Source organism: Macaca fascicularis, chromosome 5 (genome assembly GCF_037993035.2).
Source record: "Macaca fascicularis isolate 582-1 chromosome 5, T2T-MFA8v1.1".
Lineage (NCBI taxonomy): Eukaryota > Metazoa > Chordata > Mammalia > Primates > Cercopithecidae > Macaca > Macaca fascicularis.
This window is the reverse complement of record NC_088379.1, coordinates 41,314,520-41,341,810: the sequence shown is the minus strand read 5'-3', so window position 1 is coordinate 41,341,810 and position 27,291 is coordinate 41,314,520. Positions and strand designations below refer to the sequence as shown.

The following is a 27,291-nucleotide window of genomic DNA, read 5'->3' as shown; positions in this document are numbered from 1 at the left end:
TTTAGATATGAAAACTCACTGTTAATATCACAGTATACATTTTTACTGTATTTTTCTAGTTTTTACCTAATAACACAAGAGTACTTTCCATGTCACTATTCTTCTGAATTATAACTTCTTTTTTTTTTTTTTTTTGAGATGGAGTTTCGCTCTTGTCGCCCAGGCTGGAGTGCAGTGGCGCAATCTCAGCTCACTGCAACCTCCGCCTCCTGGGTTCAAGTGATTCTCCTGCCTCAGTCTCCCAAGTAGCTGGGATTACAGGTGCCCGCCACCACGCCCAGCTAATTTTTTAATTTTTGGTAGAGATGGGGTTTCACCACGTTGGCCAGGCTGGTCTCGAACTCCTGACCTCAGGTGATCCACCCACCTCGGCCTCCCAAAGTGCTGGGATTACAGGAGTGAGCCACCACACCCGGCCCTGAATTATAAGTTTTTAAAAAATGGTTGTAAATATCACCAGCCCATAATAAATGTATCATAATATATTTCAGTTTCCAACTCTCCATAACTATAAACTACCAATTTATTACTATAGTAAACTTCTGCAAACATTTTAATATGTATATGATTATTTCTTTAAATCCTTTTGAGTAAAAACTATTAGGTCAGAGGGCATAAACCTTTTAAGTTTTCAATCAGTAGTTAAGAGAGTTCCTGTTTTCCCACACCCTCAATATGGGGTATCATCATTATGAAAAATTCGGCAAAAATGAGATAGGCAGTGAGAAGTAAAACCCTTTAAAGTCTCTGTTTTTTAGTAAGTATGGAACATTTTTACATTTTTATTGACCACTTGAACAACTTTATGAACTTTGTATTCAATTCCTTTGTCCATTTTCCTACTGGAATGTATACTGGTTTGTAAAAATTCTTTATAACTTAAAGATACTAACTCTACACTATCTAATTGAGTAGTCACTGTTTACTGAGCACTTAAAATGTGGTTAGTCTGAACTGTGATGTGCTGTAAGTGTAAAACACTCACTGGGTTTTCAAATGTCCATCAATGACAGACTGGATTAAGAAAATGTGGCACATATACACCATGGAATACTATGCAGCCATAAGAAAGGATGAGTTCATATCCTTTGTAGGGACATGGATGAAGCTGGAAACCATCATTCTCAGCAAACTATCGCAAGAACAGAAAACCAAACACCGCATGTTCTCACTCATAGGTGGGAACTGAACAATGAGAACACTTGGACACAGGAAGGGGAACATGACACACCTGCCGTGGGGTGGGAGGAGGCGGAAGGGATGGCACTGGGGGATATACCTAATGTAAATGACAAGTTGACGGGTGCAGCACAACATGGTGCATGTATATATATGTAACAAACCTGCACGTTGTGCACATGTACCCTAGAACTTAAAGTATAATAAAAAAAAAAAGCCAAGAAAAAAAGAATTAAAAAAAAAAAAAAACCTCACTGGGTTTTAAAGACAGTACAAAAAGACGATGTAAAATACTTCAATAATTTTGATATTGATTACATGTTGAAATATTTTGAATATACTTGATAAAATAGTATTCAATTTTAATTTTATTATTAAAATATATTAATTTCATTATTTAAATTAATTCTAGAATATATTAAAATTAATCTTTAATTTTGTTTTTTAAAAAATATGGCTATCAGACAACTCAAAATTACAAACAGGGTTCTCATATTTCTTTTAGACAGTTTCTATTTTGCCTTTAAAGGCATTTCTCATTTTTAAGTATTCAAGCAATCCCTCAAGGTTTCCTCCTCTCTTTACGCTTTAAAAGTTTTTCCCAGCCACAGGCATTTTAGAAGCATAAACTAAACCTTACTTCTAGACAAATAAAAACATCTATTTTTAGATTTTCTTTTTCCAAAAGTTCTTCAAATAGTCTTCTCACATGCATCCAATTTAAATAGTACTCTTTTTCTAAATGATTTTTAAATTTTGCCATAATAATGGTTGCCCTTTTAAGAAATGTTTCATTATTGAAACTAAATTTTCACAAAGTTATTTTTAAAAACCTACTAAGCATTTTTAAGTGTGAAAAAACATTTGAATTTTTTGTAGTAATAAAAATTCCAAACAACTTTGCAAAGTCATTTTGACCACTAAGATAGGTAATAATTATCTATGTTTCACAGACAGATGAGACAAAGAACACATAATTTTCAACATGATTACAGCTACACAGAAGAGGGATTACAAATTACACTGTTTCTACTCCTTTTTGTCAACACTTAAAGGGCAGTTTAGACTAAATTTAACAGCCACTGTAATTTCAGTGTAAAATGCCAAAATTGGTTGGTCAATACAAACAATTGTGCTAAAAACTTACTTGGGGATTCTGGAGATGATTCATTTTTCTTTTTCTTTTTTTTTTTGAGACAGGGTCTCACTCTGTCACCCAGGCTTGAGTGCACTGGCACACTCAAGGCTCACTGCAGCCTCAACTTCCTGGGCTCAAGCGATCCTCCCACCTCCGCCTCCGGAGTACAGGCTAGGATTACAGGCGCATGTCACCAAACCAGGCTAATTTTCTGTAGAGAGGCGGTTTTGCCATGTTGCCCGGGCTGGTCTGAACTCCTGGGCTGAAGCGATCCACCCACCTCAGCGTGCTAAGGTTTACAATCCTCCTGAGGATTACAAGCATGAGCCACTGCACCCAGCCGACGATTCATTTTGTCCATAAGAGAACCTGGCAATATATTGCCAATATGGAAAAACTCAACAGTTACACTTTTCTATCACTACCAAAAAGCCCTGGGAATAGTGCTGTTAAAATTTATCCGTTTGAAATTTTAAGAGCCAGCTTTTACATTTGTTGCAAATAAAAGATATGAATATATTCTAATTTATATGCACAGCACAGTTATTATAGCTTATATTACATAAAATCTCGAATGACTGCAACTTCCACCTTCTTTCAGGAGGTCACAAACATGCTACGGGTTTTTTCAAACATGATATGTTTTTAGAGACAGGTCTCACTATATTGCCCAGGGTAGCCTAGAACTATTGGGCTCAAAAGATCTGCCTGCCTCAACCTCCCGAGTAGCTGGACTACAGGAGCGCACCACCATGCATGGCTTCAAACATGAATGTTTCGGTAAATACTCTCTGCATCCTAAGAATGGAGGGATTAGATTAAGGGTGGACTTAGTTCTGTCTTCTCCCTCAGAGTTCCTATCAGTTCTCAGTGTCAAGCAATGTGTCAAGCTACGGCAAAAACGAAGGTAAGCCTTATTAGAAGTTCAATGTTATTTTGGAAACTCTCAAACCATTTAAATTTGAGTCAGAAAAGAATGTTGAGAGAGATGAAAATTCTCTTCAACCACCTTTTTTTCTGGGTTACAATTACAACTGACACCTTTTCACCAAAAAGACTGCTCAGCCGAGCTGAAGAGTTCCTTTGTTTTTCGGCTCCAAACTGGGTTCATTCAATGATCGTCGGATACTTTCGTACTTCTTCCGAAAGATCCGTATTGAGTAGCACTCCTCCTTCCTTTTAGAAAATTTAAGAAAATAAGTTGGGAGTATAAGAAAAAGAACAGGCCAAGAAAATCTCAACCTAGTGTTAAATGAAGGTGCGCTGGAAAGCTCCAAAGACCCTGGAACTTTGCGGAGTCCGCAATTTCCAACCGCGGAGGTGAGTCACCGCGGGACACCGCGATGCGCACGTAACATTTTGTTTGGTAAAAAGCAGTAGGCTTCAGAGGTGCAATCCGGCCCGCGAGATGCCCACAAGTTCCCGCGGGGGCCATGCTAGGGCTGCAGGAGGCATCAGAGTCAGGGAGACCTGTCAGGACACCCGCGGGCTGCGCAGGGTGAACTGGAAAGGCGGAGGCCGGAAAGGAAGGTTCTGAGGTTGGCGAAAGGCAAGCGGGGGACCTGCCCCAGGCGAGGCGCCGAACCCATCCTGGCCCTCCAATTCGGCTTCTACGGAGCCAGCGGCCAGCGCGGGACACTCACCCTGGCGGTCGCTGGGGCCACGGGCCGCCGCCCTGCATCGCAGACGGAGCCGGCACAAGGAGGACCAGCTACATCTGTGGGCCGCGACGGCGGCGGCCAAACCCGGTAACATCCTGGCGGGGCACGGGCCCCTACTCGGACACCGCCTCCTGCCTCCGCGCCGCCACCGACACCGACTGACTCCATAGACTGGACATCAGCGAACACTGATACCTTCGCCGCCACAGGCTGCCTCAGTGACCCGGAAACGGCGACGTCATTTAGCGACGCCTGCCGTGGAAGCAGCGGAAGTGACGTAACGCGTTGACCACCAATAAGGAGGCCTTCCCTCCCAGGGACCCAGACCCCCAAAGGGGGGAGGGCGTGGCCGCAGGGGAAATTTGGTGTCCGCCGTTTTCTTTTGCACCTGTACTTTTGCACTTGCTTGGAAATCATCACGTAAACTGTTTACATCTTGGTCAGCCAGGAAAGCTGTCCTTTGGGAGTTCTGTCTACGTATTCCTTTTTTCTAGACTCGAAGCCAGGACCATGCTTTCGGAAATGGGAGGAAAGATGGGAAGGATGGACGCAGGTTTTCTGAGCCTCTCTACCTAGAGCCTGCCAGGATAAACTCAGGTTGGAGCCAACATGTCTAGTAATCTCCGAACCTCTGCTACGTACATCGTTGTCCTTGTTAACACCAGTGTGTATCCAGTATCATAAAGGCAAGTACACACTTCGGAATCAGTTACTTGCCCTACTAATCTGTGAACCTCGGATTTTTGCCTGTAATATAAGAGGTTTTATATGTTCATGACATGTTAGGGTAAACGGAGGTATGGATACTTCGAAACAGTCTGGTCCCAGGAAGAAAGAAAGTATCCACGTTAACTGTTTCTCTCTGCCATGCTCATTCAGCTCTTAGCTCAAACTCAAGAGAGGCCTTCCTTGACCACCCTAGCTATGGTAGGCCTGGTCATTCTCTACCCCGCTGTCCTATGTAATTTTCTTGAAAATGCTTATCACTCTGAGGTTATGGGGTTTTTTTTTTTGTTGTTTTTTGGTTTTGGGGGGTTTTTTTTGTCTATTTTGTGACCTAGAATAGAAAATAAGCATCATGATGCTGGAATCTTGTCTATTTTGTACATGGCTGTATAAAGAGGCTAAAACAATGCCTGGCAAAAATGAATTGAATGGAATGTATGGTGGTTTGTTTTGAAGTTAATCTGAGTCGCTTATCTATATTACTCCAAAATAACTATCTCGGGGGAAATTTAGTATGTCCTTAATTTTAAAAAAATCAACAAGTCTTTTATACTAATTGAGATAAGTATAACCAAATGAGGAAAGTGAAGAAATTATCGTAAGAATGGTAAGCAAATTTAATTTCCTATGACAAACATAACTTAAAATATTCAGTGGACAAACATTATAAAGAGATGTCCCATAAATGTAGGCTCAGTATTACTAAAAAATCTGAATATTACTGGAAAGTTACTTTCCCTTTCTTGTAATAGATTTTAATAGAAATTCAACATTATGAAGTAAAAATACATAAAGGCTTACCTCTTATGGTAACTGTGTGCAGACATCTGTTAACTTTTATGGATAATTATTTTTGAACAAAACTAATCTCATATTTTGCATTCTTAAAATGGCTCTGGTTTCAACTGTCATTTTAGGCAAGCCTGATCAGAACTTCTCAGGTTTTGTTTTTAATTTGTGCGATAGGATTATTTTTATTTTGTTTACCTGTATGTTCTAATCATTTTTAGAAGAAAATATGTTCCTTTTGTGATACAAAACTTTAAAAAAAAATACATTTTGTGCAGAGTTCTTAATTTCCGTAACGGCCCACCTGATGTGTAAAATATAATGTTGGTGCACAGTAAAATTTCACCGTGTGTTAATTTTTTCCTGTCCTTCTTTTTCCTGGTATAGTTGAGGTGTAACTTGACTTAGACACTACTATTTGTTATAAACTACCAGTACCCTTGATTTGCCAAATAAGTTTGAAGAACAAAGTGTATCATTCCGTGTTACCTTGTTTAACCCTCACATTGCTGTGTCACATAATAAAGCCTCAACAGACTTGGATTAAAATAACTCTGCAGTTGTCGTGGTATTTATACCTACATATCATGATATACTTATCCTTTTGGAAAGTCTTTGAAACTTCCCCAAGTGCTAAAACTTAAGATAATGTCAGTTTTAGAGTTCCTCAGGGGAATTTCCTTTGACTCTAAATCCTATCCTTACCAAGAGACTTTGCTTTTATGCTCCATTTGAGACACATTCAGCGTTGCCTATACAAAACAGGTAAGATTCTAGTATCATAGGGCTGATTTTCTATTGGAAGAGGCAGCAAATTTATAAATGAACATATTGATAATTTAAAACAGTAATAGCAACGGTAGTAATATTAATCATTTACTAATTGCCAGGCCCTCTATGTACACTGTCTGATTCATAATACTTTAAATAAGTTATAGGTAGATGGAGAAACCAAGGCACAAAGATCTTGCTCTTAAGCACCACTCTTTCTAAGTCAGTGGGTACCCCTTTGGAAAAAAATGTGAGGTCTTCTCAAAAGACTCGAATGAAAATGTGGTGTTTCTATTTTTTTTTTTTTTTTCTGGGATGTACGTTAAGAGAATTTCCCCAGATATTTTTTACATCATTTCATGTGATCAACGTGGTGTAAAATTGTCTGAGTTTCATGAGGATTCATGATATAAATAGATGCCTAAATACAGGGAACTTTATTAAGTCAGATAGAAATAGAAGTAAGAGAGGAGTGAAGTGTCATTTGATTATTACCATACACCATGATTCCTGCAAGGTTTTCCATTAACTCTGAAGAAGTTCCAGCATCTTTCAGAAATTTGCTTGTGCAATTGAGCTGACTACTATTCCTTGGTTTCATCCTGTCTATAGCTTTGGGAAAATAATTCTGATCTTGAGATAAACTTGGCTGGTTATCTGGAAAACTGATTTAGATAATCCATTAAAAATAAAGTAAGTGGCTCTATCATGAGGCTTACCAAGAACACAAATTTAATTTTGAACACACACATATTTGTTGTCATCACGTTTTGGGGATTTTTTTCTTTGCCTCTAGGAGTGGGGAAGGAGGGAGCTTGCCCACCTGAACACTTCAATAAGAAATTGGCCCAGTCTGGCCAACACAGCAAAACTTTTTCTCTACTAAAAATACAAAAATCAACTGAGCGTAGTGGCGCACACCTGTAATCCCAGCTACTCAAGAGGCTGAGGCACAAGAATCACTTGAACCCAGAAGGCGGGGGTTGCAGTGAGCTGAGATTATACCACTGCACTCCAAGGTGGGCGACAAATTGAGACTCTGTATCGAAAAAAAAAAAAAGCAAGAAAGAAAATGGCTTATAGCCAGGTGCTGGTGGCTCATGCCTGTAATGCCAGCACTTTGGGAGGCCAAGGCAAGAGGCCAGAAGTTTAAGACCAGCCTGGGCAACACGATGAGATCCCATCTGTACCAAACAAAAAACAAAACAAAACAAAACAAAGCAAAACAAAAAACGAAACAGAAGTGGCTTATACATGGGTAAAAAGAATTATCTGGTCAAACCCCCTCTCTCCTATACAATAGTCAGAAGCAATAAGGGTCTGCACAGACACATTTGGCCTGTAAACGCAAAAATGCAAAAGAAATGAAACATGCAGTTGATATGGTTTCTGACCAGGTTGCTAATCCTCATCTCCATTTTTCAGAGAGGTGAAAGGTTTTTCCACAGTTCACTTAGCAAGAATGTCATAGAAGATGGAATCAGACTCAGGTCCTCTAACTCCAAATCAATTTACGTGGCTGAGTGAGCACTGTAGAGGAGAGAAGAAAGGAGTGGCTTGTTCTTACAGGTTTTCCCTCTGACATTATCCTATGAAATTACTTGTGGGATTTTTAAAATCACAATTATCTTGTCAAATAGCCATTTAGTATTCCACTACCATTAAACTTAGGTTCACTCTTTGCCACTTTCATCCAAGAAAAGGAGAATGATTTCTCCAATGATAACTATATTCCTGGATCATAGCTCTCTTATTCAACACTTCTTAGCTTCTCCAATAAAAGCTCCTGCAATTTACCTGGTGTGGTGAAGAAAAAATTACATATACACACATGCACACACACCTTTTCCTCAGAGGGTAGTAAACAAGATTCAGATTACAGCTGGAATAATTGAGTTATTAAATACTCCTGGAAACAAGAGACTGACTGATAACCTTTATCCTTGAGAGGAATTAAGCTGAGATAGAGCATGGAGATGTAATACTTTTAGAGAGGGTAGCATTTGTGAAGAGTCAATTCTTTCCCCAAACCCACAGGGGGAGGCAGCAAGAGAAAGTCTTACTAGGTTTTTAAAAATTTAACTTTTTATTGAAGTATAATACACAGAAGAAAACACATAAAGGCACAGCTGTAAGAATTATCACTAGTGAACAAAAACTGTGTAGCCAGTACCCCACTATACAGCAGATGCACCTGACAGCAGTAACAACCATACTCTGACAATGACCCTGTGATCTAAAATGAGTGTGTGCTCAGAATCCCAAATTAAGGAATCAGGAGTGACTAATCCTGAGTTTCACTCCTTATCTATGCAGGACATCTGAACCCCCAGCGCATCCCTTACAACACAGGCAATACAGGGGATCAAGGTCCTTTGCTTTGGGTTAAATGGAGGTTGCTAGGTGGAGTGTGCTAAATGACAATGCTATATAAACTGCATGCTTTTTACAAACAGTAGTGGTTCTTCCATTCAGCCTACTACCACTGGACCATCCCTATATATAAGTTCCCCCAATAAACCCAAGTCTTGTTCGTTGTCTACACGTCTTCTTTGGCCTCTCGGACACAGTGCCATTCCTATTGGAGTCACCAGGTGTCTGGCATGACACCAGCATTGCTAGCTTCCTAGAATCCCCTCTGGTCACTACTCTCCTACCCTGCAAGTATACCATTAATCCTGCTTCTAAGAACATAGATTAATTTTGTCTGTTTAGGGACTTTATGTGCATTAATTGTACAGTATGTGCTCTTTGGTGTTTGGCATCTTTATTTCAACATTATGTTTGTGGGATTTGTCCATACTGCTATGTTCATTCTTACTACTGCAAAAAGGATTCCATTGTGTTAATATCCCACAATTTATCCATTCTACTATTAATGAACATTTGGGTAGTTTCCAGTTGGGGCTATTAACAAATTATGGTCGACACAGGTATGCATTTCTGATGAATATATTCCTAGGACTGAAATTACCGGGTCATAGAGTATGCAAACTCCTAGCTTTAGCAATTACCAACTTTTCCAAGTGCTTGTACCAGTATACACTCTCAATAGTATATGAAAGTTCTATTTGCTCACAACTGCACCAACATTTGCTTCTTTTTTAACTCCCAGTGTCACTCCACCTGATCTATTTTATTTTAACCATTATAGTGAAAGTGGTGTGGCACTGTGATTTTAATTTGCATTTCCTTGACAATAAATGAAGTTGGATGTCTTTTCAAATGTATATTAGCCATTTGGATCTCCTCTTTTTCTCCTATTCAAGACTATTGCCCACCTTTCTTTTAGGTGTCTGTGCTTTTCGTACTGATTTCTTTCTTTTGTTTTTTTGCATTTGTTTTCTTTGCAAATGAGGATAAACAGTTTATCAAGTTATGTAGTCATTTTTTGTCAACTGCCAAAGAAATGACATATCACTATCAGACATATGTATGTGTGTGTGTATATATATACCTGCAGCTAGTTCTTACTGAATGATTACAATGTCTTTTTTTCATTAATTTTTTTTGTTTTATTTTGAATGCTTATAATGTAAAAGGGACAACGTATATATCCTTTAACCCTGTATCTACTTTATCATTTAGTTTTATTGTCTAAGACATTTTACACTGAAGAAACAAGTAAAGCTTACACAATTTCTCATGTCACATATCAAGTTAGTTATCAAAAACTGACTGAAAGGATTCCAAAAATCTGTGCCTAACCACACTCCCCATATCTTCTGTATTGATCTACTCATCTTTTATCAATATGTAATTACATTATTAACCTCATCTAGGTCATATAAAGCACATCTATCCCATCTACTTTAATTCTATGTATTGAAGTCACCAAATTTGTAATACCAGCCGTGACATGACCACAGATCTACAGAATACTTTGTATCTCCAATTGGAGGTTTAGTAGATGTCTAAAACTCAGCATCATTCCCTTCACCTAAAGTTTTTTTCTCCTTATCCTCCCTAGGTTAGTAAACGACACCATCATCTACCAGTTCTAAAGTTAACAAAAAAAACTGTCATCCTCAGAGCTTGCAGTGAGCCGAGATCGCACCACTGCACTCCAGCCTGGGCGACAGAGCGAGACTCCGTCTCCAAAAAAAAAAAATTGCTGCCATCCTTTATTCTTTCACTTTCTAGTTTACTCTCATCAGCAAGTCTTACCAATAATACTACCTTCGAATGATCTTCCAATGCAATCATTTCTGATCATTTCTACTTCTCACATGCAGGTCCAAGGCATCACTGTCCCTTGCCTGACTAACTACAATAGTGTCCTAATTGCTTTCTTATTTTTATTTAAGAATAACATATATACAGTAAACTATAAAAATGTGAAGCATATAGCTATATGAATTATGTATTTATCAAGTGTCAAGATAAAGAAAACTCAGCATTCCTAAAGCTTCCCCATGTCACTTCTCAAGCATCCTAAAAAGAAAAAGAAAAAAAAAAAATCCTTTCTTTCTACAGAGGTATCTACTATTCTACCGTTAATCACCATAGACAAGTTTTTACTGCTTTTGAACTTCAGAATTGAACCATACAGTTTGTACTCATTTCTACCTAATTTCAATCACCATGTTGAGATTGGTCCATACTGTTTCACATAGCAAGTGTGCTTTATTTTCTATTATTATGCAGTATCCAATTGTATGATTATAGCACGAGTTTTAGCATTTTGGAAATTCAGATAATTTCCAGGCTTCGGCTATTAAGAAGTAGCAACTAACATTATTACATTTTTTTTTTCTTCCTTGCTTGGTAGAAAAACAGGCTCTTTAACATTTTTAATAAACCTCTCACAAACTGCTGCTCCTAGATTACAAAAAGTCAAAGCCAATTCCTTGAATCTGAACTTCAAGTCACCATAATAGAAACCGGAGCTGCTGCACCTTACATTCTGAAAGGTACTTCAACAAAAGCACATTAAAGACTGTTTAAAACTTCTCGTATTTAAGAAGATCCCTCTTTCCTTCCAATGCCTATGGATAATAATAAAAGGAGAATCTTAAGGGATCTGCTATTGAGTTTGAGAAATTTAATGATTCCAAACTGCAGCCTTAAATATTTCTGTAGAGACTCCGAGAAATTACCTCTCCCTTGTCTCCACTCCCACTGGCTTCCTCAAGCACAGATGCCTGGGACCCTTTGTGACTAGTCAGTCTTACTAGTACCATCATTATGCTTCTCTAAAGGGCTACTAGTGAAAGAAGCTGCTTTAATTTATTTTAGTTTTTGCCAATCTTCAGTCCTTAGAAAAGTCTTACAAAAAAAAAGGGTGGGGGAGATGGTTAACTGTTCTAAGGCATTCAACAAGAGGAAATAGGTATCTTTTATGAAAAGGACTTTCAAGTTAAGTCCAGTTTAACTGAAATAACTTTACGGAAAAGTCTCCACATAAAACTCTTAACACCTTACCCCTGGCAGCCGGATAGATGGGATCTATATATATCACGTCTCTTAAACTGCTCTCACAGAAACGGTAGTAAGATACTCTTAACTTCCTTAAGTCAAATCCACATTCGGCCGCGCTGCAACCTGCGGAATTAGCTGAAGGGGAAACAATAAAGGTCCTGCCGGACAGCCATGAGCAGCCCTGGTGCTGCTCCCCGGATGCCCCCGAGCCGAGAAGCGAAGGCCACGCTGGGAATGTCGTCCTCGGAGGCAGAATACGGGGAAGGGATGGTTCTGAGCAGGTGGGCATCATGGAGGCTCCAGATTCTCGTGTAGCAGTCCTGGCCCACTGCCACCACGATTCCCTCTTCCTCGTGCACATGCAGGGGCAGATAGGCGGACTCATTCACGTGACCTTCGTACTGCCTTAAACATTTAGTGGCCCTCAGATCCCACAGCTTGATCTTTCCAGTCATGTCTGACGCCATCAGGCATTGCTCTTCTTGGAGGATTTGCACAGAGGTCACTGCAGAGTCATGGAACAGGCGAGTGGCCCTCCACCCCTTGCCTCGATTTCTACAGCGCAGATCAATGGCAAAGATCTCCCCGGAGCGACAGCCATTAAACAGCAAAGGAGCCGTACTAGCAAATTGCTGGGCCAAGACATCACTGCTGGCACCAAACGACTGCTGGTGTCCCGTCGCCACGTTGGTCAACAGGACCTGCTGAGACAAGCCTGCACTAAAGCAGTGATATGCCCGGGTGTTGAGGGACCAGGCACAGGACCAGGCCTCAGGGATCTGGAAACTGCAGAGCATGCCAGGCTGGTTTACTCTTGTGTGAACACTTAAGAATCGCGACGCTGGGAGCAGCACCGCACAGCTTGGAGCATCTGTAATTCCCTCGAAGCACAGCAGAATGTGAGAGTCCAACTGGTTCAGCGAGGCCCAGCACAGGGACTTCACCTTCCGGTTGGGGACGTAGAGGTTTCTGAGCACGTACACGTGGAATGAAGGGATCTTCAGAGTTCGCAGGCTGATAATGCCGTACTTGGAGCCTTCGACTTCGACCTGGTTCACTACGAAGAGCTGGTCGCTGTTGGTACTCGCCAGAATGAAGTTAAATCGGTCGGTCGCCAAAGAGGAGGGATCCAAGCTCCGAATCTGGACTTTTTTTCTCTCCATGCAGCTCACACGCAGCTCGTTGGCTAAACGGGAGTAACTGGTGACGTTGAGGAAACCTAGCTGGCTTTTTCGGAGCATAGAAGATGCATTAAATCCCATTCTGGCTACCTTTTTCTGCTTGGCCTCCTCCTCGAGGAGTCGCAGCCTTTCCGCCTCCATTTCCTCCTGCGGACTGTTGCTCGTGACAGGAAATTCTTCAGGATGTTCTTTTCCGTGACAGGAAGTTCCGTCCGGGCGCGAACGGAAGTGTTGCTAATTTTTATCTCTGTATTCTGGGAGCAAGTCCTTTGTTGCAGATGTGTATTACAAGTCTCTTTTCCTACTCTGTGGGTTGTCATATTCTCTCAGTGGCGTCTTGACGAAAGTTCTTGATGTTAAATTTTTTCCTTTCTCTTTTTGAGACAGGGTCTTGCTCTTTCACCCAGGCTGGAGTCCAGTGGCCCGACCACGACTCACTGCAGCCTGGAACTCCTGGGCTCAAGTGATTCTCCTACTTCTGCCCTACCTAGCTGGGACTATGGGCTCGAGACACCACGCCCGGCTAATTTTTTTGTAAAGATGGGGTCTCCCTGCGTTGCTGATGCTGGTCTGAAACTCGAGCTCGAGCAGCCTGTCCGCCTCAGCCTCCCAAAGTGCTGGAATTACAAGCATGAGCCCACCGCGCCTTGCCTGTATTTCTTAATTTTTTATTTTTTATTTTGAGATGGAGTCTCGCTGTGTCACCCAGGCTGGAGTACAGTGGCGCGATCTCGGCTCACTGCAAGTTCCGCCTCTCGCGTTTCACGCCATTCTCCTGCCTCAGCCTCCCAAGTGGCTGGGACTACAGGTGCCCGCCACCATGCCTGGTTAATGTGTGTGTATTTTTAGTAGAGACGGGGTTTCACCATGTAGGTAGGATGGTCTCAATCTCCTGACCTCGTGATCCGCCCGCCTCAGCCTCCTAAAGTGCTGGGATTACAGGCTGAGCCACCGCGCCCGGCCGCCTGTATTTTTAAAATACAGTTAGAGACCAGAGGGGGCGGCGTGGTGAAACTTTGTCTCTGAAAAAGTACAAAAATTAGACCGGGCGCAGTGGCTCACGCCTGTAATCTCAGCACTTTGGGAGGCCGAGGCAGGTGGATCACGAGGTCAGGAGATCAAGACCATCCTGGCTAACACGGTGAAATCCCGTCTCCACTAAAAATACAAAAAATTAGGGGGGACTGGTGGCGGGCGCCTGTAGTCCCAGCTACTCGGGAGGCTGAGGCAGGAGAATGGCGTGAACCCGGGAGGCGGAGCTTGCAGTGAGCCGAGATTGTGCCACTGCATTCCAGCCTGGGCAACAGAGCGAGACTCTGTCTCAAAAAATAAATAAATAATTATACAAAAATTAGCGGGGCATGGTGCACACCTGTAGACCCAGCTACTCAGGAGACGGGAGGGAAAATCACCTGAGCCCAGAAGGTTGAGGCTGCAGTGATCACCCCACTGCACTCCAGCGAAGCCAGGAGACAGAATAAGACCCTGTCTCAAAAAGAAAGAAAAATAAGTAAATAAATTATGGATTTGTCCAAACTGTCAATTTGTTTCATTAATGGTATCTTTCGTGTTCTGTTCAGGACATTTGTACCTATTACATGATACTAGTAAAGTTTTGGGGACTTCCAAGAGGAGACTGATAGCTCCAGTCCCCATCTGGATGTTTCCTCTGCCACAAAGCTTGCTGACTGTCCCTAGGCTATGAATTTCCAGGAATTTTGGAGGACTGGGGAGAGTTGGTAGGGACTACAGAGAAATCCGGTGATATCTGGACTATGGATCCTGTCGGAATCTACAGGCCACAGAGCTGGGATCTCAGAGAGCACATGAGATTGAGGCCAACACACTTGCCATGGAATAACATGAGACAAGGGATTTCTATGTATCAGAAGAATGTGTTTCACCACTGCCAAATGGGAATCAGCTGACAGATGCAGGAAGTCTTGCAAAGGGCTATCAAAGCATAGAGGACTGCTTGATATTGAGTTAATCAGTGGAGCTGTTAGGAACCCCATGCATTCTCACTAACAATGACCTACAGAAAGCACATAGCAACGTGGCGGCAGTCAGACATTTAAGGCATTGCCAGTTTTCCTTCTTAAGCTTCCTGATCCCACCATTGGAAGAGCAGACACATGGAAAAGAGGGTTGCGTGTAAAGAGAATTGGAACTACAGGTCTAGTCTGCTCTGGAAGGCACAGAAGAAGTTTTTGAAATAAATATGAGACTAATATTTTAAATGAGTAGGACCTAATCTCAATACCTAGAATGCAAGTTTTAATAACTAAGGAGGCTGATACTTAGAAGCAATGAAATCTGACAAAATACCAAGTGTAGAAATGATGACTTTCATGCTTATGCCTCTTGAGGTGAGATTCTCAATCATACTGATTACACGTCTTTGTCTATCCTAGTATACTACGGACATTTTTAGACAGGGATTGTTTCTTATCCATTTTTCTATCCTTACTGTCTAGTGTATAATATAGTACATGGGACTTAGGATATAGGTAAGTGAATGAAGGAATGAAAATTATAAGAACTACATAATGTTTAATTCTCCTTTATTTCATAGGCCTCTTCACTGAGAGGAATAAGGGGTTAAGGTTATTTCTGCAAAATCTGTCCAACTTCTGCTCTACAGAGGGAGCTTTCAATCTATTTCCACTTCTTTTTTTCAATTTTTAATGTATGTGGATACATAGTAGGAGTATGTATGGGGTACATGAGATGTTTTGATACAGGCATGTAATGTGAAATAAGCACATCAGGGTAAATGGGGTATCCATCCCCTTAACCATTTATCCTTTGAGTTACAAACAATCCAATTGCACTCTTTATTTTAAAATATACAATTAAATTACTATTGACTATAATCACCCGGTTGTGCTATCAAATAGTAGGTCCTATTCGTCTTTTTTGTTTTGTTTTGTTTTGTTTGAGTCTTGCTCTGTTCCTCAGGCTGGAGTGCAGTGGTGTGATCTCGGCTCACTGCAACCTCTGCTTCCTGAGTTCAAGCGATTCTCCTGCCTCAGCCTCCCGAATAGCTGGACTACAGGCTCCCACTACCACGCCCGGCTAATTTTTGTATTTTTAATAGACACAGGGTTTCACCATATTGGCCAAACTGGTCTCAAACTTCTGACCTTGTGATCCACCTGCCTCGGCCTCCCAAAGTGCTTGGATTATAGGGGTGAGCCACCGTGCCTGGCCAGTCCTATTCATTATTTAACTATATATATATATTTTTTACTCATTTACCATCCCCACCTTCCCCTTCTTTTTCTGATCAACTAACTTTCCTGCCTTCTCAATAAACATATAAATCAACCTTCTAGAAAAATTAAGCCTTTCTCCTTAAATGTTACATGACTTTTTATCTACTGTCTTAAAAAATTATTTCAGCCTTTAGGATTCTTTCCTTCTCTTTAAGGAATTTACATACTCCATTCCCACCATGCCATTCCATTTCCTTCATCCACCTTCCCATTTCTCCACAGGAGAAATTGGAAACGTTCCCCACAACTCTCACAACTCTGCCCCCCAGGTCCCATACTCATCCTGCCCAACCACATCATGTGACCTTTGCAGCAGTGGTTCTCATCCTGGGACAACTGTTGGCAATATCTGGAGACATTTTTAGCTGTCACAACTGGATACTACTGGCATCGAGTGGGTTGAGGCTGGAGATGCTGCTAAACATCCTACAACACACAGGGCGGCCTCTCACGACAAAGAATTATACCCAAAAAACATCAATAGTGCCACTATTGAGAAACCTTGCTTCTCTCAGAGTTAAAATTCAGAACTGTATATAAAAGGCAAGGCTTACCAGCTTCCACCATGTATGTGTGTACGTTTTAATTTCCTAAATCTTCACGCATGCCACATGCCTCTTAATACTGATCATTTTTCCCATCCCCCACCTCTGTTCATGTCTGAAGCCACTTTCTCACTTTAGCATCACTGTTGTGAGTCACAGAGAGAAGAACAAGGGGCAACATTCCTCATCTTTTTACTCCAATATCTATACAAGAGGGATAGGAAGGTAAAAAGATAAACAGAGATAGATTCTTACTCTATTCTATTCTGAGCCTCTTGCAAAGTCTTCTTCCAAATGCTTCAGATAGGCTTCACTGCAGCTTATTTGTTCTTACCAATTTCACTATAATTTTTCCCAGTATCTCCAACATTCCTTTTCTTGTCTTTCAGAAGCTTGCTGGAAATAACTTTTGCCTGACATTAATCTAAACATATTATATTTCTGTGACATTTTACACTAATTATTGCTCTTTCTAAAAATACCCAGGCCTTTACTTTTTAGCCAATTTTTTTTTGTTTGTTTCCAAAACAGAAGGTGAATTGGGTCAATTCAGGTATTAATTTTAGCTATGCCATATCAACTTCTGGACACAAGCAGCTAAAGGGAAACTGGAATGGGAAGAAAATTCCACTCTTGCCCTATTTCCTGGTTAGGAAGGAGCAGACTTTAGAGAAAGAAGGCCAAGCATGGTTTGTAACAGGCTGAAAACATGCCCTTGAAAGCTGAGGCCTCAAGTGTGCCTGTGAAATGGTAAACAAACCTGGTAATGGTAAACAAGCCATGGCTTTGGCTTATTTGCAATAAGGAACAAATCAATTGAAGTATTTCATATTCCTCTTCAGAAGCGAACCATAAAGAGCCATGAGACTTCCCAAACGATTGGGATAAATGGGAGAATAATAAATAGAACGAAACAAACAGAAGGAAATAAAAAATAAGTAGCAAAATGCTTTTTAAAAAGCTAAAAACATTTTAGAAAGTGTGAGAATAATAATTACTAAACCCACATCTGTAACAAATGAATTGCAATGAAAGGCCAGAGTACAAATAAGAATTATTCATTAACTTGCACTATAGCACCTGCTACTTGTTATTTCAGCAAATGAATTGTGCAGTAATGACACTGAATTCTAAACTTGAATATCTAATAATCGAGTGGTCATTCCTGCTTTCTACTTGCAAGAAAAAAAAAGGAACTAAGAGAAAGGAAGAAAAAAGTTTTTTAAAAAAATGGTAAACTGATGCCAAGACTGGTCATATAATTCAATATACCATTCGAACTAGGCAGCAGGCTTCCCACTGACCCAGCTGCTGAGTATAGAGATTTTTATGGTAAGAGGTGAGCTCTAACATGGCAGCCCAATATTTTACACGCTTGCTGTGTTTTCTGATAATGGACTCACACTCTTATTCCTTTTCCATAAATAAAGCATTCTGTTGTCTGTTCATCCCACTCTCCAGCCAAGGAGTACCACTTCATAATGGAAACCATTCTCCAGGCAGTGGGTTTCAGCTATTAATTACTGGAATGTCAAATGAGAAAATATGTGATTGGTTAAGCTTAGAAACAAGGTCAGGAATGAAGAATAATAAATTTGAAAGCAGACATATTTAACAATTGCTATGGGAAACGGATTCTGGATTGCACATAAAGTTTTAAAATAACTTCAGGTCTCCTGAGCTAGGTTTTTTTTTTTTTTAATGATAGCACTCAGTGCCAGTGAAGAACATTTATATTTTATGACTGCACAGCACATTTTGAACATAATTCCAATATCTGGGGAATGTCCTACCTTGTGAGCCTACCTCCCCAAAGTAGAAGGCTTGCTCTCCTGGGCTCCTTTGGAGCAAGGGCCCACACATGTGACAAACCACCAACCAACCATCAGAACATCTATGAGAGGCTACAGTATGAAATAAAATAATGGGAAAAGTAAGGCATCTCATGGGACATATTTTCTGCAAGGGAAGAGGCGTAAGGCAAAATATAACCAGTGGAGGTGGTAAGGACACAAGTCCAGGGGAGTGTCCCAGTAATAGTGGTGACTGTTCCCAATGGAGACTTCATTATTCCTGGTTAGATAGCTTCCAAGCTTGATTCTCTATTCCCTCCAGACTTTTAAATAGCTAATATCCTTTTTATAAAATTCCTCTTCTGTTTAACTAGGGTAAGTTTTGTTTCAAGCATTCAATGTGTATTTATTGAGTGCCTACTATGTTCCAGGAACTGGTTTTTAGCAATGAACAAAACAGAAAATGATTCTTGTCCTAATGAAGCTTACATCTGGTGGGGACACAAATGAGAACCAAAATAAACAAATGTGTGATAATGCTATGTGCATTATGATAGGCATTATAAGGCAGTAAGTACTACAGAGAAAAATTAAGCAAGAAAAAAGAAATGTCAGTGTGGAAGTGGGTGTAGTATATTTAAATAGGGAGGTGAGGAGAGGACTCACCAAGGTGACATTTGAATAAAGATCTGAAGGAGGTAAAGGAATGAGTCAAATTGATATCTAGGACAACATTCTAGGTAGAAGGAGTACTTTTGTACTTGGCAAATTCAAAAAAGAGCAAAAAGCCAGTCTGGCTGGAACACAGCAAATGAGGGAATAAGTAGTAGGAGATGAGGAACAAGAAGTGTCATCAAAAGGCATTTGTCAGTCACTGCAAGAGCTCTAAGAGTAGAAGCCACAGAAGGGTTTTGTGCAAAGGAGACATATTCTGGTGTATGATTTAACAGAATTATTGTGGTTGCTGTATCAAGAACAAATTGGGGAGAGGCAGGCAAAAGCAGAAGAGAAAAGTGAGGAAGCTACTGGAATAATCAAGGTAAGACATGGAGGTTGTTTAGTTCACAGTGATAATTGAGCTGGGTGAAGAGAGAATCTGATTGTGGATATATGTTAGTTTTTTTGTTTGTTTTTTGTTTTTGTTTTTTTGAGATGGGGTCTCACCACGTTGCCCAACCTGGTCTTGAACTCCTGGGTTCCAGCAGTCCTCTTTCCTTAGCCTCCTAAGTAACTGGGATTACATGTGTGCACCACGGTGCCTGGGTATTTCTAAATATATTTTGAAGGTATAACTGACACAATTTGTTCATGGATTGTTTGGGGGACATTCTAATGACCTAATGCACCTGATAACTAGAATTAGCATATATGATTTAATGTGGTTTCTAAGAATCAAAAGCCAGAAATATGTACTAAAACATTATTAGTGGTTCTATAAACCCCCAACATTCATATATTGATATAGAGCTTTAGAGTCAACACTATCTGATGCATGTAATAAAATATATCATCATTACCATGCCAAACTCACTTTTTAAAGTATTTATTTTCAGCACTATGTGCAAGACATAGTAATCTAGTAATATCACCAATCATTTTAAATAGCACTAGAGTTTACAAAGCACTTCAACATCCGTCCTTGAACGCAGCCAGATTCTGTAACTCACAAAGTGCTACATTACAACTATACTCTGAAGTAGGATTCCACCATCACCTAAGTTTCACTTTCTTAGTTATAAAATACTTTCTACATATGTTTCTTGAACACTAAGCCCATATACTATGGACTAAGTAGGCCCCCACAAATTCCTATTTTGAAGCCCTAACCTCTAGTATGTCTGTATTTGGAGACAGGGCTTTTAGGAGGTAATTAAGTTTAAATGAAGTCATAATGGCACTGTATTAGTCCATTTTCTTTCTTTTTTTTTTTTTTGAGACGGAGTCTCGCTGTGTCTCCCAGACTGGAGTGCAGTGGCGTGATCTTGGCTGACTGCAAGCTCCACCTCTAGGGTTCATGCCATTCTCCTGCCTCAGCCTCCCAAGTAGCTGGGACTACAAGTGCCCGCCACCATGCCTGGCTAATTTTTTGTATTTTTAGTAGAGACAGGGTTTCACGTGTTAGCCAGGATGGTCTCGATCTCCTGACCTCGTGATCCACCTGCCTCAGCCTCCCAAAGTGCTGGGATTACAGGTGTGAGCCACCACGTCCGGCCTAGTCCATTTTCATGCTGTTGATAAACACGTACCCAAGACTGGGTAACTTATATAGATAAATGAGTTTAACGGACTTACAGTTCCATGTGGCTGGGGAGGCCTCAGTATCATTGCAAAAGGCAAGTAGTAGCAAGTCACGCAAAGAGAGTGCCTGTGCAGGGAAACTCCCGTTTTTCAAAACCATCAGATCTTGTGAGACTTATCACAAGAACAGCACAGGAAAGAGCCGCCCCCATGATTCACATATCTCCCACTGGGTTCCTCCCACAACACATGGGAATTACAGGAGCTACAAGATTAGATTTGGGTGGGGACACTGAGCCAAACCATGTCATTCTGCCCGGGTCCCTCCCAAATCTCATGTCTTCACACTTCAGAACGAATCATGCCTTTCCAGCAGTATCCCCAAAGTCTTAACTCATTACACCATTAACTCAAAAGTCCACAGTCCAACATCTCATCTGAGACAAGGCAAGTCCCTTCTGTCTATGAGCCTGTAAAACCAAAACCAAGTTAGTTACTTCCTAGATACAATGGGGGTACAGGCATTGGGTAAATACAGCTGTTCCAAATGGGGAAATTAGCCAAAACAAAGGGGCTACAGGCCCCACACAAATCCAAAATCCAGCAGGGCAGTCAAATCTTAAAGTTCCAAAATGATCTCCTTTAACTTCATACCTTGCACACGGGTCACAATGATGCAACAGGTGGTTTCCCACGGTTTTGGGCAGCTCTGCCCCTGTAGCTTTGCAGGTTATAGCCTCCTTCCTGGCTGCTTTCACGGACTGTTGTTAAATGTCTGCAGCTTTTCCAGGTGCAGGGTGCAAGCTGTCGGTGGACCTACTATTCTGGGGTCTGGAAGATGGTGGCCCGCTTCTCACAGCTCCACTAGGCAGTGCCCCATTAGGGACTCTGTGTGGGCTCCAACCCCATATTTCCCTTCCACACTGCCCTAGCAGAGGTTCCGTATGAGGGGTCCACCCCCGCAGCACACTTCTGCCTGGGCATCCAGGTGTTTCCACACATCTTCTGAAATCTAGGGAGAGGTTCCCAAACCCCCATTCCTGACTTCTCTGCACTCGCAGGCTGAATACAACGTGGATGCTGCCAAGGCTTTGGGCTTGCACCATCTGAAGCCAAGGTCCAAGATCTGTGTTGGCTCAGCCACGGCTGGAGCAGTCGGGACACAGGGCACCACGTCCCCAGGCTACACACAGCAGGAGGACCCTGGGCCTGGCCCACAAAACCACTTTTTCCTGCTAGGCCTGTGATGGGAGGGGCTACCACAAAGGTCTCTGACATGCCCTGGAGACATTTTCCCCATTGTCTTGGTGATTAACATTCGGTTCCTCATTATTTATGCAAATTTCTGCAGCCAGCTTGAATTTCTCCTCAGAAAATGAGATTTTCTTTTCTATTGCATTGTCAGGCTGCAATTTTTCCAAAGTTTTATGCTCTGTTTTCCTTTTGAAACAGAAAGCCTTTAACAGCACCCAACTCACCTCTTGAATGCTTTGGTGCTTAGAAATTTCTTCCATAAGATACCCTAAATCATGTCTCTCAAGTTCAAAGTTCCACAAATCTCTAGGGCAGGGGCAAAATGCTGCCAGTCTCTTTGCTAAAACATAACAAGAATCCCCTTTGCTCCAGTTCCCAACAAGTTCCTCATCTCCACCTGAGACTACCTCAGCCTGGATTTCATTGTCCATAGCATTAACAGCATTTTGGTCCAAGCCACTGAATTCCAAACTTTCCCACATTTTCCTGTCTTCTGAGCCCTCCAAACTGTTCCAACATCTGCCTGTTACCCGGTTCCAAAGTCTCTTCCACATTTTTGGGTATATTTTTCAGCAACACCCCACTCTACTGGTACCAATTTACCGTATTAGTCTGTTTTCATGCAGCTGATAAAGACATATGTGAGAGTGGATAATTTATACAGGAAAAAGGGTTTAACAGACTCACAGTTACACACGGCTGGGGAGGCTTCACTCATGGCAAAAGGCGAGGAGGAGCAAGTCATGCCCGATGGCAGCAGGCAAAGAGAGAGCTTGTACAGGCAAGCTCCCATTCTTTAAAACCGTCAGCTCTAGTGAGACTTATTCGCTATTACAAGACCAGCACAGGAAAGAGCCGCCCCTATGATTCAAATATCTCCCACCAGGTTCCCCCCATAACACGTGGGAATTATGGGAGCTCAAAATGAGATGTGGGTGGGGATGCATACCCATATTAGGCACCCTAATCCAATAGGACTAGTGGCCTTTTAAGAGGAAGACAGAGAGATATCTATTTATCTCTGCATACACACACACTGAGGTAAGGCCATGTGAGCACATGGTGAGATGGTAACTCCCAACAAACCAAGGGAAGAGGCCTCAGAATGAAACCCATCTTGCTGGCACCTTGAAGTTGGACTTCCTAGGTTCCAGAACTCTGGGAAAATACATTTCAGTTGTTAAACCATCCAGTCTGTGGCATTTTGTTATGGCAGCCCATGATGACTAATACACCACATTATAGAAGGAAAAGGTGGTCTTGATATTGACCAATTACATATACACACAAAATTCCAAGAATGTTCATTCACAATTTCATCCTCAGGCCATATGATCAAAACCATACAAGGTCCACAAATCCACAAGCCAATGAGCCTAGAATCACTGTTTTGATCTCTTCAACTTACCCCTAAGTTCCATTCACAGCCACAGGGTGTTTGTCCTAGACTCTGGGGGAGCAATGTGAAGTGACACTATGGTTACCAGAGAATCTCCAACAATCCCCTTCATACCCTCAATACTTGTACTGTCCAGTATATTAGCCACTAGCCATATGTACCTATGGAATATGTACATAAATATTTGATATATGATCTAATATGATATGCTATAAGAATACCATACCAGATTTCAAAGACTTAGTATGAAAAAATGTGAAATGTTAACTTTTATGTTAATTACTGCTGAAACAATATTGTTGATATATTGTGTTTAATAAAATATATTATAAAAATTAACTTCACCCTTTTACCGTTTTAATGTGGCTAATAGAAAATTTAAAATTACATATATGGCTCACATTAGTACCTTGCTTTATATTTCTATTGGACAGTGCTAATTCTCTCTCTCTCTCTCACACACACACACACACACACACACACACACACACACACACAGTCTCTTAATTCTTTTGATATACAGTACTCACTCCTTCATTGAAGTCCCTGCTCCAGCTCTTCTTGAGTCTTGTCTCCAAAGGATGTTGTCAATATTTCTCTACTCAAACTGGTTCTGCTGTTCATAGCAGTCAGGTTTCAGAACATGAGTGTGCATGAGGCAGAGGGGAAAAGTTCTCATGGGGGTCTGCCCCCCATGTAAATATCTGATGCAATTAGATATATTTTTCCTCATCACACTGATGCTTTTTCTGCTTTACTACCTTAGGCAATATTAAAAACCCATCCTTTATTTATTTATATTTTTAAATTGAGACAGGGTCTCACTCTGTCAACCAAGCTGAGTGCAGTGGTGCAATCACAGCTCAGTGCAGTCTTGACCTCCCAGGCTCAAGCAATCTTCCCACTTCAGCCTCCCCCAGTAGCTGGGACTATAGGCACATGCCACCATGCCCGACTAATTATTTATTTTATTTTTGTGGAGAACAGGGTCTTGCTATGTTGCTCAGGCAGGTCTCAAACTCCTGGACTCAAGCACTTCTCCCACCTCAGACTCCCAAAGTGCTGGGATTATAGTTGTGAGAGAGTGTTCCTGGCCAAAAACACACCCTTCTATTAAGATAGCCTTGAGAGATTTAACATTCTAGAAAATGGGAGTGGCAGGGGAGAGAACCTTCCACCACACAAAATTATTTTGATTCAATATTACTCTCCCAGTTTCACAAGAGGAAGCAGATGTTCAGAGTGGTTAAATTTGTTACCCAAGGTCACGGAGCTGTATGTAATTAATACTGACGTCTGGTATCTGATCTTTATTCATTCCTGTTACTATTATATCACAATATCATGTATCTCCAAAATTTAAATTTTGACATTTCAAAATTTTAGACCATCTGGGATGGAATAAGATGGGGGGTGGTCATCATTACAAATATCAATTACCAGAAAGTATCTGAAGAATAGTTATTTTCTAACCCTTTGGAATATAAATATGTGGGAAAGTATGTTAACTACTCAATTTATTCAATAAAGCAATTCACAGAATTATTCTAATCATAGATTCTATTAGTCCTTTCTCATGTTACTAATAAGGACATGCCCAAGACTGATAATTTATAAAGAAAAGAGGTTTAATTGACTCACAGTTCAGCATGGCTGTGGAGGTCTCAGGAAACTTACAATCATGTCAGAAGGGGAAGCAAATACACCCTTCTTCACATTGAGGCAGCAAGGAGAAGTGCAGAGTGAAGGGGAGGAAAGCCCCTTATAAAACCATCAAATCTCGTGAGAACAGCATGGAGGTCAATTACCTTCTACCAGATCCCTCCATGATACATGGGATTATGGGAGCTACAATTCAAGATGAGATTTGGGTGGGGAAACAGCCAAACCATATCATTCCAACCGTGGCCCCTCCCAAATTTCATGTCTTCACATTTCAAAACACAATCATGTCTTCCCAACAGTCCCCCAAAGTCTTAACTCATTCCAGCATTAATTCAAAAGACCAAGTCCTAAGTCTCATCTGAGACAAGGCAAGTCCCTTCCACCTACGAGCCTCTAAAATCAAAAGCAAGTTAGTTGTATCCTAGATACAATGGAGGTACAGGCACTGGGTAAATACACCCATTCCAAATGGGAGAAATTGGTTAAAACAAAGGGACTACAGGCCCCATGCAAGTCTGAAATCCAGTAGGGCAGTCATTAAACCTTAAAGTTCCAAAATGATCTCCTTTGACTTCATGCCTCACATTTGGGTCATGCTGATGCAAGAAGTGGGCTCCCACAGCCTTGGGCAGCTCTGCCCCTGTGGCTTTGCAGGGTACAGCCCCCTCCTGGCTGCTTTCATGAGCTGGTGTTGAGTGTCTGTGGCTTTTCCAGGAGCACAGTGCAAGCTGTTGATGGATCTACCACTCTGGGGTCTGGAGGACAGTGGCCTTCTTCTCAGAGCAACATGAGGCAGTGTCCCAGTGGGTACTCTGTGTGGGGGCACCAACCACACATTTTCCTTCCACACTGCCCTTGCAGAGGTTGTGCATGAGGGTTCCACCCCTGCAGCAAACTTCTGCCTGGACATCCAGGCATTTCCATACATCCTCTGAAATCTAGGTGGAGGTTCCCAAATCTCAATTCTTCTGCGCACCCACAGACTCAACACCACATGGAAGCTGCCAAGACTTGTGGCCTGCACACTCTGAAGCCATGGCCTGAGCTGTACCTAGGCCCCTTTTAGCCACAGCTGGCACACAGAGCACCAAGTCCCAAGACTGCACAAAGCAACGAGATCCTGGGCCCAGCCCACGAAACCATTTTTAACTCCTAGGCCTCTGGGCCTGTGATGGGAGGGACTGTCAGAAGACCTCTGACATGCCCTGGAGACATTTTCCCCATTGTTTTAGCAATTAACCTTTGGCTCCTCTTTATGCAAATTTCTGCAGCCAGCTTGAATTTCTCCTCAGAAAATGGGTTCTTTTCTATCACATCATCAGGCTGCAAATTTTCCAAACTTTTATGCTCTGCTTCTCTGCTTTTAAACTTAAGTTCCAATTTCAAACCATATCTCTGTGAATATATAAAACTCAATGTTTTTAACAGCACCCCAGTCACATCTTAAACACTTTGCTGCTTAATAATTTCTTCCGCTGGATACCCTAAATCATCTCTCTCAAGTTCAAAGTTCCATAGATCTCTAGGGCAGGGGCAAAGTGCCACCAATCTCTTTGCTAAAACATACAAGAGTCACTTTTATTCCAGTTCCCAGTAAGTTCCTCATCTCCATCTGAGACCACCTCAGCCTGGACTTCATTGTCTGTATTACTATTAGCATTTTGGTCAATGCCAAAATGCTCTAGGAAGTTCCAAACTTTCCAGCATCTTCCTGACTTCTGAGCTCTCCAAACTGTTTCAACCTCTACTTGTTACCCAGTCCCAAAGTTGCTTCCATATTTTTGGGTATCTTTACAGCAGTACCCTAGTACTTGGTACTAATTTACTGTATTAATCTGTTCTCACACTGCTATAAAGAACTGCCCCAGACTGGGTAACTCACTCACTAACACAAGAACAGCAGAATGAGGGTAACCACCCTTATCAATTACTTCCCACCAGGTCACTTCCATGGCAAATGGGGATTATGGGAACTACAATTCAAGATGAGATTTGGGTGGGGACACAGCCAAACCATACCATTGATGATGACAATGACAGCCAAAATTACTGAGCATTATGTGAAACACTATGCTAAACACTCTGTATGTTTCAGCTCATTTTACCATTTCACAAAGTATGGGGTATTGGTATTCCCATTTTACAGAGGAAAAACAGGTCACATGGCTAAAAAGTAATGGCAACCAAGTCTATCATACTTCAGAGCCCTAGAGACTGGTCACGTTACATACTCATGCATTGCTTAATGAAGGA

At 41.4% G+C, this 27,291-nt stretch overlaps 3 protein-coding genes across 6 annotated transcripts in view; all 3 read right to left on the bottom strand.

Moving 5' to 3' along the window:
* SLC30A9 (solute carrier family 30 member 9) overlaps positions 1-4,203 on the bottom strand; it is a 105,420-nt gene extending 101,217 nt beyond the window's left edge. For all 4 annotated transcript variants that reach the window (XR_012434802.1, XM_045392296.3, XM_045392297.3 and 1 more), the window contains exon 1: positions 3,961-4,203. Coding sequence is in view for 3 of the 4 variants with exons in the window: in XM_045392296.3 (XP_045248231.1) it covers positions 3,961-4,072 (112 nt within the window). In the remaining variant the exon portion in view is untranslated. The remainder of the gene's footprint in view (positions 1-3,960) is intronic.
* A 2,770-nt stretch (positions 4,204-6,973) lies between these two features.
* TMEM33 (transmembrane protein 33) overlaps positions 6,974-27,291 on the bottom strand; it is a 54,236-nt gene continuing 33,918 nt past the window's right edge. The window contains exon 8 of the mRNA XM_074039711.1: positions 6,974-7,794. Coding sequence (XP_073895812.1) covers positions 7,776-7,794 — 19 coding nt within the window. The 3' untranslated portion in view covers positions 6,974-7,775. The remainder of the gene's footprint in view (positions 7,795-27,291) is intronic.
* On the bottom strand, positions 8,348-13,025 carry DCAF4L1 (DDB1 and CUL4 associated factor 4 like 1). Its single transcript, XM_005554782.5, has one exon. It carries the CDS (start codon positions 13,005-13,007, stop codon positions 11,817-11,819), a length of 1,191 nt encoding a protein of 396 aa, XP_005554839.3. The 5' UTR covers positions 13,008-13,025; the 3' UTR covers positions 8,348-11,816.